This window comes from Anser anser (genome assembly GCF_964211835.1).
Source record: "Anser anser genome assembly, contig: HAP1_SCAFFOLD_154, whole genome shotgun sequence".
In the NCBI taxonomy this organism is placed as follows: domain Eukaryota; kingdom Metazoa; phylum Chordata; class Aves; order Anseriformes; family Anatidae; genus Anser; species Anser anser.
This window is the reverse complement of record NW_028154074.1, coordinates 90715-106797: the sequence shown is the minus strand read 5'-3', so window position 1 is coordinate 106797 and position 16083 is coordinate 90715. Positions and strand designations below refer to the sequence as shown.

The following is a 16083-nucleotide window of genomic DNA, read 5'->3' as shown; positions in this document are numbered from 1 at the left end:
GTAATGAAATCAAAACAAAAGCATTAATTATTACCTTCCTCTGTAGACAGTGTCACAGTTCTCACCACTGTCCGGACATTTTCCTTTTCCGGAGCAGGAAAAATCATAGAATCGACGGGAGGAAGAGAAGATCTTGAAGGACCTTCTGCTCAGAGCAAGCAAAACATAAGGAAGTTTACCAAACAGAAAAAACTATCACGAAGAACAAAAAACTGTAATTATTCATTACTGTCAAACATACAGTGACCAGAGCATGCAAATAAGAGAGGTGACTAATTTGCCTCTGGTTGCCCTTGGAATTCTCATCTAGAATACCAGCTGGCTGAGAATCAGGTTGCTCGATGCCCCCAGCTAAACATGGAAGTCTATCCCTCAAGCAGCTCCCAGCCACCATCACCTGCCATTCTGAAGCCAATCAAATTTCACTTCTTTGGCAAATAGTTGGATTCACCAAAGCATAGCCAGCTACCCGGTATTACTGGAAGAATTTTTTTTTGAAAGAAAAATCATCACACAGGATGAAGGTGAAGAGGGTAAGAAAGTAGGGAATATTAACTCACCACCGTGTCTCTTAGTTTTTTCCTTCATTTTCTGCAATTTGATTTCTTCAAGTGTTTTTATTCCAAAATTCAGACCGTCCTCTGAAAACAGAAAACAGTTAATGAGACTAAGGCTTAGAGGCACTCACTGAGGACCACAGATCCTCAGGCTTCTTAGTGCTCAGGAACTTTCAGAAGTATTTAGAATAAACCCTGTCAACACTCCTCACAAGTGAAACAACCATAGAATCAATGGCATTTTGCCCCTCCTTTCACCCTTCAGGGTAAAAACTGTAGTTTTAATTTTAATCCATTTACGTGATATTAGATCCCTCTATCGTTAGATATGGCTTTCAACAGTGGTTGCCAGGCTGCACGTGCAGCCATTTAAACTCCATGCTGTGACCCTGTTTTGTTCTCCAAAAGGAAAGAAAAGGAGTTCAACTTTCTGACCCAATGGGCACATGATGGTATCAGGGAGAAATGAGATCATGGAAATAACCGAGTCCATTCAGCACCCCTACATTCTGTTGTGTTTTTACGCCACATTGCTTTTGAGTTAATTGTCAAGTTCTCCTTCCGATTTATCCTACTACAGGTGCTGGAATACCTTGTTTAGCAGTAGTAGCACTGGCTTTCCGAGTGGAAATCATCCGTAATCCATTTTGGCCTTCCTCAGCTGGTTGCTGGACGGGAGTTTTAGTTTCTTCTCCTTCCGCAGAAAGCTGGTCTGAAGGGGAAAAATCTATTCAGTTATGCATAGGCCAGATTGTTCGTGATTATGTAGCTCATGCAATGACACTTCAGTCCATGGTTCCTATAAAAAAGCTTTTTTTTTTTTTTTTTTTTTTTAATACAGCTACACTGACCTGATGAACTCGTAAGTAGACTACCCTAGGACAAAACATCTAGGACTCTAGATTCTCTCTGCAGCTTTAACTACTACACAACATATTACTCTTCAGACAAAAAAAAAGGAATTTCCTTCCTAGTTTCACATAGAGCTTTACACAACAGACCAACTAAAGCCAAGAGTGGTTCTAAGCTTTCCTCCAACATTTCAGGTTCTGTCCACTGACTGCCAGACAAAGCCACCAGTGACCTGACCAGACTGCCTGCCCTATCGCTAGTCAGACCTCAGGTCATCTGTGATTTATACATTGATTTACAGCACAAATTCCTTCCAAGAACCAAAGACTTACACAATCATTTACAGCACAAATTCCTTCCAAGAACCAAACCATGCTCACCATCATCATCTTCATCATCATCTGCAGCATTGATTACAACTGGAGGGTGTGTAGGGCTTGGGACATTTTCCGAGTTTTCCACTACTTCAGGCTACTTCAGCAGGTTATTTATTTATTTATTTATTTTTAACTGTATTGAACCTCTCAAGTAAGCTAGGAGCAGACTAGGAACAACTGAGCACTTGTTAGAGTGTGCCTTTTCACCTGGACTCATGTTACTTTGAATAAATTAACAAGGATAGCTAGTGATAATTTGTGATTTAAGGAAAATCCAGATACGTGAGAGAAAGAGCAGCGTTAAAGCAGTTAAATTCCTGCATTCCTAAGTGCTCTCTCTAGCCAGTTTCTGAACGCTTCTGTTCTGTGGCTAGGATTTGGTCCGCTTGACCACAAGATCACTAGTAAAACAAGGATGCCGTCCAGTCAAACCTTCAAATGAATGTAACTTACCTAAGGTCTACCGTTTGCTATCAAAGCAGGTAGCTTTGTCCTAATATTCTGTACAGTTGACCAATTTTAGCACGGAACTGAAATGCAGTCAGTTTAATGGGAGGGCTTTGGAAGCTGCCTTCAACAGTCAGTTCAGCCCTGTAGTCAGAGAGCAGATCAAGCCATGTGCAGGGTTGTGACTTCTCTCTTTAGAAAGAAAACCACTGAGCCAGACAGTTCCATGTTGAGTATCACAACAGGGAATGACATTTCTTCCCTTTGTCTTTCAGATGCAGAGCTTACTGATGGAAGCCTTCAATACTCAGACTAAACCTACCATCAAAACCGACGACCTTTTTACCGTCCAAACCAACCATTTTTCCATCAAACCCAACAACTTGGGTTTTGAAATGAAACTGGTAAGCCACAAGTCTTTATTGAATCTATTTTTCAGTGAAAGGGTTTTCTCTGTAACCTGATCATTTAAACTGTTGTGCTTAAAAGAAGGTCACTTGCAAGAGCGGTTATAATCCATGCTATAAAATCGAATCATCCTCTGGAAAGGGAAAAAAGGAGCAATTATCTTGCATGTACTCTTGATAAAGGAGGAGCTACACAATGGTATATAGTTTCACACTTTGTTTTTGAGAATGTCCAGGCTTAAGTAACAGCTCTTGATGATAAATGAAAAGATTAATACGCAGTGGATTTACACAGAACATTACGTTTTTAACAATGATCGATACAGAGTATTTGTCATGCATATCACCTGTGTACACCAAGAAATACTTATTTCAATATATATCTGTACAGTATTTACATTTTATATTTAAACTCTAACTCAAAACTTTTTCCAAGAAAATACAGAAATGAAACTGGTAAGCCACAAGTCTTAATCTGCAGCATTTGGTCTACAACAGACCTGGCTTTTCCAGCAAGCGTATCTACATAGATATGTAACAAATCTTAAAAATAGGCATTGTTTTTATATATGAAGCATTATAAATGCTGCTTGGTTTATAAAGCTTCGGTTTTGTACCCGTTTAAAACTCTTCAAAATGTCAAGTGATTTAGAGCTTACTTTGTCAGAATATTTTATAATGTAAGTCAGTCCAGGGGAGTTTAACTATTATATACAGTTCTCTCCCTAGATTGCACTGGCAACGGGGCAGCAATTTAATGCTAGAAATAATATACTTCCTGCTACGATCTCCTCAGTTACATGTTACTCTAAATAATTATTTCTGCAGGGTATAAGAACTTCAAATACAGCAAACGAACTCTCAAGGCATTTCCTTTGTGCTTACAGGTAGACACCGTCGCCTGGCTGGATAAACAGATTTTCTTGAAGGTGTTATTTCAGCATATAAGAATTGATTAAAAAAAAAAAAAAAAGTGCTTCATGGCTTATTGGTTTTGTAATCTCACAGTTCTCCAGGAACACTTGATTTGCTGCATTTCACCATTACGCTCGTCAGTAGCACTGATTCTGGTTTATCACTATTTGCATTACAAATCTCCTTGTCCAAAGCCTAAACTGATGTATGCACTGCTTGAAAACAAAATTTGAAGTTGCAGAGCAGAAGACTCAAGTCATTAGGTTAGCAGCTGCGTAACCATACTGCTTTCCAAATATAAGATGTAGAGCTTATTGAGTTTCTATGAAGAGTTTAAATGGCTCCCATTAAGCAAAGATGTCCCCACACTGATACTTCCTCTTAAGCAAGGATTCTACCTCCTTTGGCTGAGGCTTGCTCCCTTACATTCGAACATTCATCCAAGTAGCCTGCAATTCCACATTCGTGGGGGAAAGTCTATAGAATAGAAAAGGTTCCTCCAGTCTCTTCCTCTCAGCCTTTTTTTGAAGCATGCAATAAAGCAAAACATTCACAGGCTGACCTTCCATGCAAAACAAGGCAACTTAGTAAGACAGGAACCGCAAAACTGATTGCTCTTTAAAGTTAAAATGAGATTTGAAATAGATCAAGTTAGCAAGTGGTGTTAAGTCTGTAAGTAAGTCTGTTTTTGCCAGTGCAGCACAGTTCCCTATCATGTAGCCAGAGCTGCTTCTGTAGCTCCAAGAAGCAAAACTGCTTTGACAAAATACTGTGTCATGAAAGCATTCGTTGGTGCGGTAGGCACAGCTCAGGTTCAACAAGTTTCTGAAAAAATGAGTACTAACAGAAGCAGCAGCGTCCAAAGAAACACTTTATGTCCCCACTGCAAAATGAGGGGCTTTACCTTGAGTGTTATGCACACTGTCAATAGAAAAGCACCGTAACAGAATCTGCCACGGCAGTTTGTATGTTACTGAAAGACCATCAGAGTGGGACTGCAGAAAGATCTTTCAGAAGTTCCAAAAAGCATGTGGGGGTGGGAGTATAGTTGTGTTAGATAACACAATCTTAGATAAAGATTTTGGTCTTAACGTAAAAGTAAGGGCGTCTACCGATTTCTTCAACTCCAACAACTGAAGCACAAGTCTGAAAAATCGCCTTTAAGAATGCAATGAAAATATTTAACTCTTCTGTATGTTCATAGTTTGTTGTCAAGCAAAGGAATGAATGCTGATGCCTTAACTATCAAGAGCTGTAGCTTACAGAAGGACTACACCTTCCTGGTTTTTTCCCTTTAAAAACGTTAAATGCATGTGAAATTATTTGGGGGTGTTTTCACATGCAAAGCCTAATGCGATGCGTGCAAGCCCTGTCATCTTCTTCCTTTAGTAGTGTCGCATTAAGGGGTGTAGCCGATTGACCGTTACGGGTGCGGTCGGCTTCAGGGTACTGAACTATCACGGCCACGGATCCACCACCAACGCAGCACGCCCTCGCTCTAGTCGCGTTCAAGGAGAACTGTCACGGCCAGGAACAATGCAATTAAGTGCAGTTTATTACGGCAACAGATACACAGGTCCTTTGGATTGCCAGTGATAAATTCACTGTCTGCAAAAGCAAGCTAGCATGCATGAAATGCACAGGTACACGGCCTAGGTATTAAGACGTTAAAAAGCATAAAGACGCTAGAGATTTCTAAGTTTCCGTGGAGACGCCTGGTATAACCAAGCGTTCAGATCTTACCTCGCAGCATCCCAGTGGGCGGGGGGGGGGGGGGGGGGGATGAGAGGCTCAGCCTGTCGACTGATGTCAGAAGGTATCCTTCGTGACAGTATCTCCCCCAACATTCCCTTTCTCTTAAGCCAATTGATATTATTTTCTATCTTTTAGGTGGAGCTTGAGTGACTCCAGTCATGCGTATCTTGGTTGTGATTGGTAGAAATTACCTCGCTTGCGTTTAAAGGTACAGGCTCCGAGAAATTCAGAGGATGTGCTCAGTGAGGGGTGGTTGCACCTTGGAGGCGGGTAGCTTTTGGGATGGAGGGGTGCTTATAATGCCTAGTCATTTAAGGCAATTACTCCACAAGGAGAAGCAAGGAAGAGAAGGGATAAAAGGGAAAAAACAAGAAGGAGAAAACCAGCTCCAGACTGACCTATAGTAACCTTTTGCTCATTAAGGGTCATTAAGGGTTAACACATTAGAAATCACACCTGTCAAAATGCTAATCCTTGCTAATGTGGGATTCGGTGTGTGTCCCCCTCCTCCTGTACCCCCTCCCCCCCGGTGTTCCTCTGTAATGCGCAAGCTCAGTAGAGATAAGTTAGGTGAGCTGTAATAACCAATCAAAAGGAGCCAAAGAGAGAGTTTTCACAAATTTCCTGTGTATGAATGACAGTGATTCGAGTCAGAGGTGTGCTTGCTTCGCGAAAGATAGCCAAGTACCTGACTCTGCAGAGTTCTGTAATTAATTATGTAATTAAAAGACCTTGGTGTGCATTCCAACTCTGGGTGAATAATTGGCGCGGTGCACTGGGCACGAACCTGCGGATAACATCTGTACTCAGTGTGATGCCTACAGACAATCCTTTACTGTTGGGACCTGCATATTTTTCTGTGCGTTCAACACAAACCCTTTGGCACAACTAGTTCCCTACGTAGCTGCCAGTTCACCACTCAGTTGCACTTCTGAAGAGGAAAAGCTATTTCCATCTAATGTAGGAGCACATACTCTAAATGCAAGCTTCACTCAGCTGGTCATTTACTGCAGGACAAGATTTGAAAACTGTTGTGGAGATTCTGTTGGGTTTTCTGCTTACAGAAAAATTAAGTGCTAGATCGCCCTCTACTCCACTTTGTAGTGCTGCGTTTAATGGAGATTCAAAGAATTTCATTTGCTCCTCCGTTTATGGACAATGAGCTGAAGGAACAGGTACAGCACGTTAGCCTGGAATGCCTTCCCTCCCAACCAAAGTAAACTGGAGCTGTAACTAACACAAGCAGAAACAAGGCTTCCACGTTTTCAGCTGAATAAAGTTCCAACAAAATCATCCTCTGGGATTTGAAGCTTACTTCAAATTACATGCCAACAACTCTTTTCCCTGAAAGGTCTTGCCCAGTTCTTACGTCATAGTAAAGTGTGTACCTATAAAATTTACAGTTAACGTCTTCACTTAGTTTGTCCAATTTTTGCATTATCGCTCAGCTGTGTGCTCATTTATAAGTTGATGCATGTATACAAGCTGCTGCTCAAGTCCTACGTCTTGTTTGCAATTCTTTGTTTCCTTGTTGCCAGCCTATTGTAAAGCGGATCCCTGCTGCTACTTGCTCTAGAAGAAAAGGAATCATCGGTTTGGTTACCAAATACCCGCTTCTGGAAACCAGAAGTGTTTTGGTCTCTCTTCCCTTCGAATGACTCCACACCTCTCATCAGATAATGGATTGCTGACCTAGAATCAGAGAACATCCCAAGGTGGAAAGGGCTCACAATAATGAGCGAGTCCAACTCCTGGCTCCACACAGGACCACCCCAAAAGCAGAGCCTATGTCTGAGAGCATTGTTCAAACACTTCTGGACCCCCGTCAGGCTCGGTGCCATGACCATTGCCCTGGGCAGCTGTCCCAGTGCCTGAGCGCCCTCTCAGGGCAGCACCTGAGGCGCACGGGTCTCGGCGGGGCGGCCCGGGAGGGGAGGAGGACGGCGGGGCGAAGCGGCCGCTCCCTCAGAGCTGTCTCCCCGCCGCCTCGCCCGCACGTCGGGGCTTTTTCGTGTCGGGGCTTTTTCGTGTCGCGCCCTCTGGCTCTCGCCGCGGGCGACATGCCGCTCCCCAGCGCGGACAGCTTGCGCGCGGGGCCTGCCCGCGGCGGCGGCGGGAGGGAAACCCCAACCGCAAAGCCCTCCCAGCAGGGAGAGCTCGGGGTGAGGGCCGGTCCGGCACCGACAGTAAAGACACGCCGGAGGAAACGCTCTGCTTTTAGCCGTGAGCACCGCGGCCAGGTTGAAAAGGCGTCACGCTGGAGCTCCGAGTTGGGCGGCGTTCCGAGGCCGTTGTGGCAGTTGTGGAGACGGCCTCGGCTGAGGTGGCGGCTGCTGTCGCTGCTGTCCCCTCTGTCCCCGCTGTTGCCGCTGTTCCCGGCGCCTGGAGACCCCCGGCAGCCCCCTGTGACAGGACCTGTGGCCCCGGGGAGCAGGACCTGTGGCCCCCTGTGCCCGCCGCCTCGTCGGCCATCCCGGCAGCAATCCTGCCAGCACAGAATAGCTCACTGGCTTTACGTGCGTTTCAGGGTAAAGTGACGATTAACTTCTATTTCCTGGCTTGGGTGCTGCTTTATTCTTTAACGGAGCTTCAGGTTTAAAGGTTAAACTCAGTTCTGTCAAGGTTAAACTCAGTTTCGTGAATGGCATCTTGGACAAAATCTTAAGCTGTGATTGACTCTCTGCTTAACAGAGGCCAAACGTGTACCTACTGAGAAGCAGGTCATAGGTGATAAGCCCTCACAAATTAACTTGCTATCACAAAGTGACGCCCAGAAAAAGTGTATTCAAAAGCTAGGCTCATTATAGAATCACAACAAAGCCATCATGACTGGTGCAGTAGACAGTGAGGTAGAGGGTGAGCCCTGGAAAGACAGAAGTAAAGTAGCAGCGAAATGCAGGTACCTTTGTGCACACGAAGCAGAAAAGCGCAGGCAGTAAAGTAATAGTGCTCCATTACTAGCGTGAGCAACAATTATATATAAATCGCAACCATTATCTATTAGATAATAGGTAATAATTAATAGATAATTGCAAAGCTCCAAAAATGCAATAAATAACTGATTCCCCTCAGAGAATGTCATTTGCATTTTTATATTAAAAAGACTCCAGAGTTGTAATGGATTAAAATCCTACGAAAGTGAAAGAAATGGCATCAGCCACTAGTTCTGCAGAAGCTAAAAGTAATACTGATAGAGTTTTGATGGAAATTTTTCCTTTGTGTGTTTAGTTTGGGGATTCCTTTTAAATCATTCATACCAGCAATTTAGTTCTTAAAGGCCGTTTCTTTGAGATTAAGTGACAGGACTTGTACTACTCTTTTCTTCTTGGAATGCTTCTTGGTATTCTTACGTCAGCCAGAACATTTGTCTCTGCCGCAGATGAGAACAATGACCATAGTTAACAAGCCCAAATCTTCAAAGTCTAAAAAGCCATCTTCAAGGCGGTCTGGCAAATCCAAGAAACCGAGTACTAAAAAACCGATGTCACGCACCGCAAACTGGGGCCGGATACCACCTGCAGAAGATTCAAGCCAAGTCTCTGTGGCCCAAGGATGTGGAGGTGCTATTTATTGTAGATCCTCTGAAAAATCTAAGCCTTTTGCCCAAAGAGATCTAAGTAAGTGTGCGCTTTATCCTGCCTCTGTTTTCTTCAAAACAAAAGTAGAAAGTGCAGTTCTTACTTGTTGCACTGATAGAGAACGGGACTACTGTGAATAAAGACTTCCAAAGCGATTCTCCTAAGGCAACTGAAGTGACTGACGTTACAGAAATTAATTTTGATATATTTACAGTCGACAGAGAAATATGGGGAGCATTTTGTAATGCACAGATTCATCCATATCTTTTCTGTTTTGCAAAGAAAAGTGTTTGATTGTTGCTATTCACAGGTTCCATTATTCACAGGTTTTTGAATGCTAAGATTGCTCAGGAAAAGATCTGATATTTGTAGGGGTACCGTCATTCCTAGTTATTTGTTTTTACATTGTCCTTGCATTTATTACCATATAATTTCAAGTCTAAGTTTGTGGTTGAAGTTATAATAAGGAAAAAAGCATATAATAAGGAAAAAATTAAAATGGTTGACTAAACTTTTTTTTCCCAAAACGTTGTGTTGACCAGCCAATTTGAATATGGCGGTATTAAAGGTGTCTGCAATAAGTTTTTCTGTTTTGGATTGTAGCTAGTTCCTCTAGGTGCTCCCGCAGAATAGTATTTTTACTATGCCTATATATACTTTACATATTTACTATACCTATATATACTTAATACCTTTCTTAGAAACAAACAAACAAAATCTCTTTTTAAATATAACTTTCTTGCAGTTGTTAATGATGGAATTGCTCCGCCACAAAGGATTCTTTTTCCACCTGAGAAGATACGTATGGATTGGCAAGAAACACAAAGTGTTGGAGTTGGCCTGTACAATCTTGGCAACACGTGTTTTCTTAATGCTACTCTACAGTGTTTGACCTACACCCCCCCACTTGCCAATTACATGCTTTCTCTTGAGCACAGCCAGTCATGTGAGTACTTTCTAACAGTATTTTAAATCTGTTGGATAGCTGTGAAGGTGAAAGAACAGCAGTGATTCTGTGAGACAAACTTACTTGCCTGATTTTACCTGTAGAAGCTGGCTTTGAGCATTGTATTAGCAGCGGGCTCGGAATAGCATATGGAGTGCGTTTAATGCACCATGTGTTTTTTTTGTTTGTTTGTTTGTTTGTTTTTTTAAAAGGATCTTTTCTTGCTTCATGGGAATAATGAAGTGCATTGGACAGTAATGCATTTAATGAACATTTGGCATTTGGGCTATTTGGGCTTCCTGCTGCTAGAAAGGCAATAAAATTTAGGATGTTGGCATCATAGGTCTTTAGTCTGCACAGCCGAGGTTCCATAATGCACTACAATAAAGGGTCTGTTTGTTGTTGAACCAATTAAAAAAAAAAAAAAAAAAAAACCTAGAAAGCAATATGAGCTGTTATGAACACGACTAGATTTTTTTGTGGGACTGAATTAAAATCTAGACTGATTTTGTCCTAAATAAAATGTTGTACTATAAAGTAAATGTTGTACTAAACCTGTATGCTTTTTAGGCTGGTATCTTTGTATCGATACCTAGAAATTTAACTGTTTTCTTCCTGTATATAGAAATCGTTTCAGTTAAGAATCCTGTTGAAAAAAGGAGGGCAGAAGTACTATTACATACATTACTGTAATTTTTCCTTTCTCCCAAAGGACTCGTAGCTCTGTATCATGAAGCTCACCTGACAGCACTGTGCTGAAAATAACCCACATTCTCTTAATGCTGTATCATCAACGTCAAATATTCTTTCCTCATACATTTTGCAACCTGTGGAGTTCACATTCCTGTCAGCCTTTACAAACGTGACTTTGCAGTAGTCTTTTAGATTTCTCATCACAAAATGCACTTGAATACAGGCTTAATGGATATTTTTATTCTATAAAGTTGTGTGAAATGAAATGTTAGGAGGCTGTTGGGACAAGGAGAGTGGATATTGTATCTATAGTTTAAATGTTACTTATATGTTTGTTTGTAGTTATGTCTGTTTCGCTAGACTGGGATGCTTTCTTCTTTCACTCTTCAGGTCGTGAACAAGATTTTTGCATGATGTGCACGATGGAGACTCACATTAACCAGGCCCTGCGTTGCACTGTTGATGCCATCGAGCCTACGCGTGTTATCAATAATCTCAGTCGTAAGTGGCTTCAGATGTGTTTCTTTTTCAGCATCTTGTAATCTTCAAATAATTATTTGATGTGTATAAATGGTTTTAACACTATAAAGAAGAGAGATTTTAGAAACAGGAGAATTACTTCATTTTTAAATGAGGTAAATACTATCATCTTCTTATTTAGGAATAGGACAACATTTCCGTTTTGGCAGTCAAGAAGACGCACACGAGTTCTTGCGCTATACTGTTGATGCTATGCAGGAAGTGTGCTTGAATGGAAGCACCAAGTAAGCATAAACAAATTCACTTTTATACGTTCTCTAGCACCTTTTAGGCCTTTATTTACTATCAAAACTGAAAGTCTAGGTCATCCTTGGTTTTCATAAAACTCTTTGAAGAGTTAACTGTGTGCCTTAAATCTTCTGAGGTCTGATTATAATTTATTTCCAGATTGGACAGATCTTCTCAAGCTACCACCACCATTCATCAAATATTTGGAGGATTTCTAAGATCAAGAGGTACTTTTAAAAATATTCCTGTCCTTAGAACTGATCTGTGTCTTTTGTCGGTAGTAAAGCAGTCTGTAGTTTGTCTGAAGTAGTATCTATCGACAACTTGAATGTGGACAGTTAGTCTCCTTCACGTGTTGTTAAGCATTTATATTTTGCTTCCAGTGAAGTGCTTGAATTGCAAAGCAGTTTCGGATACGTATGAGGCATTTCTTGATATCACTTTGGATGTAAAGGTAGGAGGTTTTGTAAATATAATTCATGATGTTTAAGTACATGTATAACTTTCTAAATTAAACTTGTTTAACTTAAAAAACCAAACCACGTACAATGTTAAAATATAAGAGCTTGGTGGTGGTTAGAAAGTGGATTGGACTTTGTCCTTCTGTGGAACCCCTGTAAATAGTCTCCACGTCTGCATTGGGTTTAAGGGGAAAGAATTTTATTGCTGCACAAAGTATAATACTGTCACACTTCTTTGTTGTTCTACCTCAATATACATCTAATTGTTAGACTGCTGGATTTGTTGCCAGTATTGATGACAAAGCACACTATAGATGCTGTCTGCGTTACTGGAAAATGATTTGTTTCAAAGTAGAATGACTTCCAGGTGAGGTAAACGCTGAGCATGCTCTTTCTGCCTCCTTCTTGACAGTGCTCATAGTAGATCGCTTAAGAATGTATTAGTCAGGTTCTCTTATAAACTCCTAGTGCGTCTCTGGAATTTTGAATTTACAGTGACTTTACGCTCTTCTTTCTCGCTCCTCTAGGCGGTTTCATCTGTTACCAGAGCTCTAGAACTATTTGTGAAACCTGAAGAGCTGGATGGAGAGAATTGCTATAAATGTAGCGAGTAAGATCATTACTAATTATGTCTTAATACTAGATATTAGTTTTATATATTACATGACTTAGAGCGTAAGTTATCCTTTAACTTCATTTAGAAATAAGGAGACGCAGCTTTGTTGTTGTTGTTGTTGTTGCTTCATTTCGTAGTAGTGGTGAGCTGAAGCAAGGAGCTATGGAGAATGATTTGGAGTGGAAGGCAGCAGCAGGTTCCTGCAGGTCCCAGCGTTCACTGTGAAACAAAGTTAGATTGAGTGTCAGGGAATGTGAGCTGGCTCCGTGGTAATGAATGTTAGCAGCCTGTGCTAGCTCACTAAACAGCGTCTTGCACAGCTCTTGAACTGTGAAACCTGTCGATGTGGACTAATGCCTGAAATGAGCTCCCTTAAGCCTAACCCGTGCACAGGGAAAGCCTATTGAGTTCAGGCGCTCTCTGTGCTGATCAATATGTAAGATGTTTCTACGTATGTGAGAAACAATTGAACATTTGCATAAGATGGTTTGGCAAAACAAGCTGTTAGTCAAACATCCCCTCAGAAAAGCACAGAGTGCCCGGCTCAGTTCTGTAGGATTCATGCCTGACCCCTCTAAATGAAAAATGCAGTATCCACTTCTTGTTGTCGGATACTAAGGAAATTAGGGTGTCGAATCAAGAGCGTCCAATAGGTTATTAAAGCAATTTAATCCCAGGTTCGTCTTGGCCTGCGGATCCTAGAAAGCAACATGCAGCGTATTCAGGATTCTCATAACTGATGTCTGAGGAAGAGAAAGAACTGTAATAGCACCTCACATCTGAATTGCATGGTCTTTCCTTAATGTGCTCTTTGAGGTGTGATCGGTTCAGTCACACTTAAAGCCAGAATTTTCTGTCTTTTTGTGAGCTTAAAAGGAAAGGCCTTGCACATGTACAGTACTTTTTCCATTGCTGATAACTGTTATTAGTCTTATATATAACTCATTTTTAATATTTTTTGTTTATATTTTATAACTCCCTGGTAATACGCTTTCATGAGAGATTCCTGTTCCCGCTGTGCTCTGAGTTGTTGGTAAAACTTACCTTCTTCTCTGTATTAACAAACGTGACATGCAGTGCATGGGTTTATGAAAAGAAAAAACCAAACATATGATGCAAGTAAATATCATTCAAATAGCATAAGCATGCGTGAGACATTAAAAGGAGTTTGTTTTGGGGGCGAAAAAGAAGATGCTTTCAAACACTTGTCTCTGCTTGTTTTTAAGGTGTAAAAAGATGGTTCCTGCATCCAAGAGATTTACCGTACACCGTTCTTCCAACGTTCTCACAATATCACTGAAAAGATTTGCAGATTTCACAGGTGGAAAGATCAACAAGGTATATTAAGAATATACCTTAAGAATATAGAGAAATGGTCTGCTTTTATTTTCATTTTCTCTTTTTTTCACTTTTCTCTTAATATCAGTAAAGTTCCTGCTTGACAAGAAGCATAAACTTTCCTCTGAGAAGGCTAATTCATCAGGAAACAGTTGTCTGCAACTTCTAGTATTAAACGTTGCTTATGGGAAGACTTATTTTTAGTGAATCAAGAGATATATTCATATAATTCCAGTCTCTGTTTTTTGGAAGTGTTTTTCTCTGGCTAGTCTGCGAAGTACTCTGATATAATTTTTCTATCTTCTTGGTCTCTCTTTAGGAGGTAAAATATCCTGAATATTTGGACCTCCGAGCCTACATGTCTCAATCAAGTGGAGAACCACTCCTCTATGCCTTATATGCGGTGCTGGTGCATCATGGAATCAACTGTCGCACAGGACACTATGTATGCTACATGAAGGTAGAAGTCAACATCATTTCTAACAGGGTAAAAGGTTGTGCTGGCAAACCAGTTAAAGTGTTACTAGTAGTACTGTTTCTAGGCAAAAAGATTTTCTGAAATAATCCCAAACTTGAAAATGGGATCTTGTATAAAATCTTAAGCTGTGATTGACTCTCTGCTTAAGAGAGGCCAAACGTGTACCTACTGAGAAGCTAGGTGATAAGTGTTTTTGTACACTTATAAGTGGTCATTTTGTAAAGAGACTGCTGAAAAATCTGAACACTGCTGCTGCAGAACTCTGAATGGGGGGCTAGCAACTGTTTTAACTGATCTGGAATCTTGAGTTTACTTTTCAGTGGACAGGAGGAGAGTCTCTCAAGGCAAACAGAAATAACACCCGATACTCATGTCAACATAAATTTATGCTCAGAGTGTAGGTGTAGGAACAGCGTCGGTATGTATATGGAACATCGGGAGAGGAAACTATATCGGTATTTACAGCTTTTCTACTTCCTTGTCAGAGAGACGTTATCTCCAAATTAGAAATTGATGTATTTTGAATAAGGGCTGGTGGATCGGATTTATTCTTACTAGTGTTAATATTTGCTCTTGAATAGTACTTAATATCTGGTAACGCATCAATCAATCGTCAAAAATAAACTTAAAAATGTGTAAGGCTTATCTCGTTGGTCGATACAAAGACCAAGGTCTTTTCTCTTTTCTCTTTTTTTTTTTTTTCCCAGTATTGTTTTTCTGTTTTCCTTCTCACTGCAGTCTTGATTTTGTTTCTTGTCCCTTAAGTATGTTTTCAATGTGTTGTTGAAACATTTTCCCTTTCAATCCGAAAAAAGGAGCTGTCACTGGTGTCTGCAAGTTGAAGACTGGAGCTTATCCGAAAATCACTGAGCCCAAGAGCTGTCACCTTAGTCTTCCAATAGGACGGGGATGTCTTCATTTCTCAGTTAAATGCATTTTTCAGGTTTGTGTATTATTTTCTCAGGAACGGAAAGTGTGCGCACAATTTGCCAGTTGTGGGACTAGGAGTTCTCTTATTTCCTGTGCTTTGTTTAACCTGTCTTAAGTTTAATGGATAGCAATCAAGGTGTACTAGAAATCTGAAAACACTTTATGCTTTGTTCTCTCAGTCATTTTGGTATAACAAACTAGCTTATGGTTTAAACCCTCCATTAGGTTAGCATTTTCCCTAAACGTAACAAGTCCCTGTGTGCTACAGGAAGACAGTAACAAAAAATTAAGTATAGATATTCATCCTGTCATTATTCAGCTTCTGCCTATGGACACACAATTACGCTTATTTAAAGCGGTATCCTCTTGAAACCTAATCAGCATGTTAGAAAGGACTTAGTTATCGGCTTTTGTCCTGGAGGGCTGAGGTTTGGTCTGTTTTGTTTTACATTCAGCATTTCCTTTTCTAGCTTCCATTCCCCTGTTGTTTTGCATGAGGAAAACATGCAGCTTTACAAAGTAGAACGGAAAGAGATGCTTTTCAGTCTAACTTTTCAGTTTTTTGTAGGAGTTTTAAATGTGGTGGGTGCAAAACAGCATAAGTACTGCTGCCAAAGTTATATTCAAACAAGTATTTCTTGGAGAAGCAGAAGAAGCCCAGGGAGAAATAAATTTACAAACATGTTCTTCATGCTCTCCTTTCCCAAGATTTCTCTGAGATATATCCCATAGTCTGTGGGTTTTGAGGTATGTGGTTCCCAGGAGTGAAAAGGAGGGCCAAACAGCTCTCCTCTTGGATCTCAACGTGCCAGGGCTTTAGTGTACTGCCACTTATGGCTCCGCTTTTCACCTGGAAAAAGCGACCTCATGCTGTAAACTGAGGAGCCCTGCAATTGTTCTACTTGTTGTTCACTTGTGGTCACTTTGAAAAATACCAGCTAAATTACTGGCAAGACTGCACCCGT

At 40.9% G+C, this 16083-nt stretch overlaps 1 protein-coding gene across 1 annotated transcript; it reads left to right on the top strand.

Annotated features, from left to right (window-relative positions):
* Nucleotides 1–5324: 5324 nt before the first annotated feature.
* LOC310890851 (ubiquitin carboxyl-terminal hydrolase 42-like) lies at nucleotides 5325–15859 on the top strand. The gene is made up of 10 exons (XM_083853163.1): nucleotides 5325–7838; nucleotides 8690–8927; nucleotides 9634–9834; nucleotides 10918–11028; nucleotides 11189–11291; nucleotides 11455–11522; nucleotides 11679–11749; nucleotides 12284–12366; nucleotides 13599–13710; nucleotides 14030–15859. Exons 1-10 carry the CDS (start codon nucleotides 7098–7100, stop codon nucleotides 14267–14269), a joined length of 1968 nt encoding a protein of 655 aa, XP_083709289.1. The 5' UTR covers nucleotides 5325–7097; the 3' UTR covers nucleotides 14270–15859.
* Nucleotides 15860–16083: the final 224 nt, after the last annotated feature.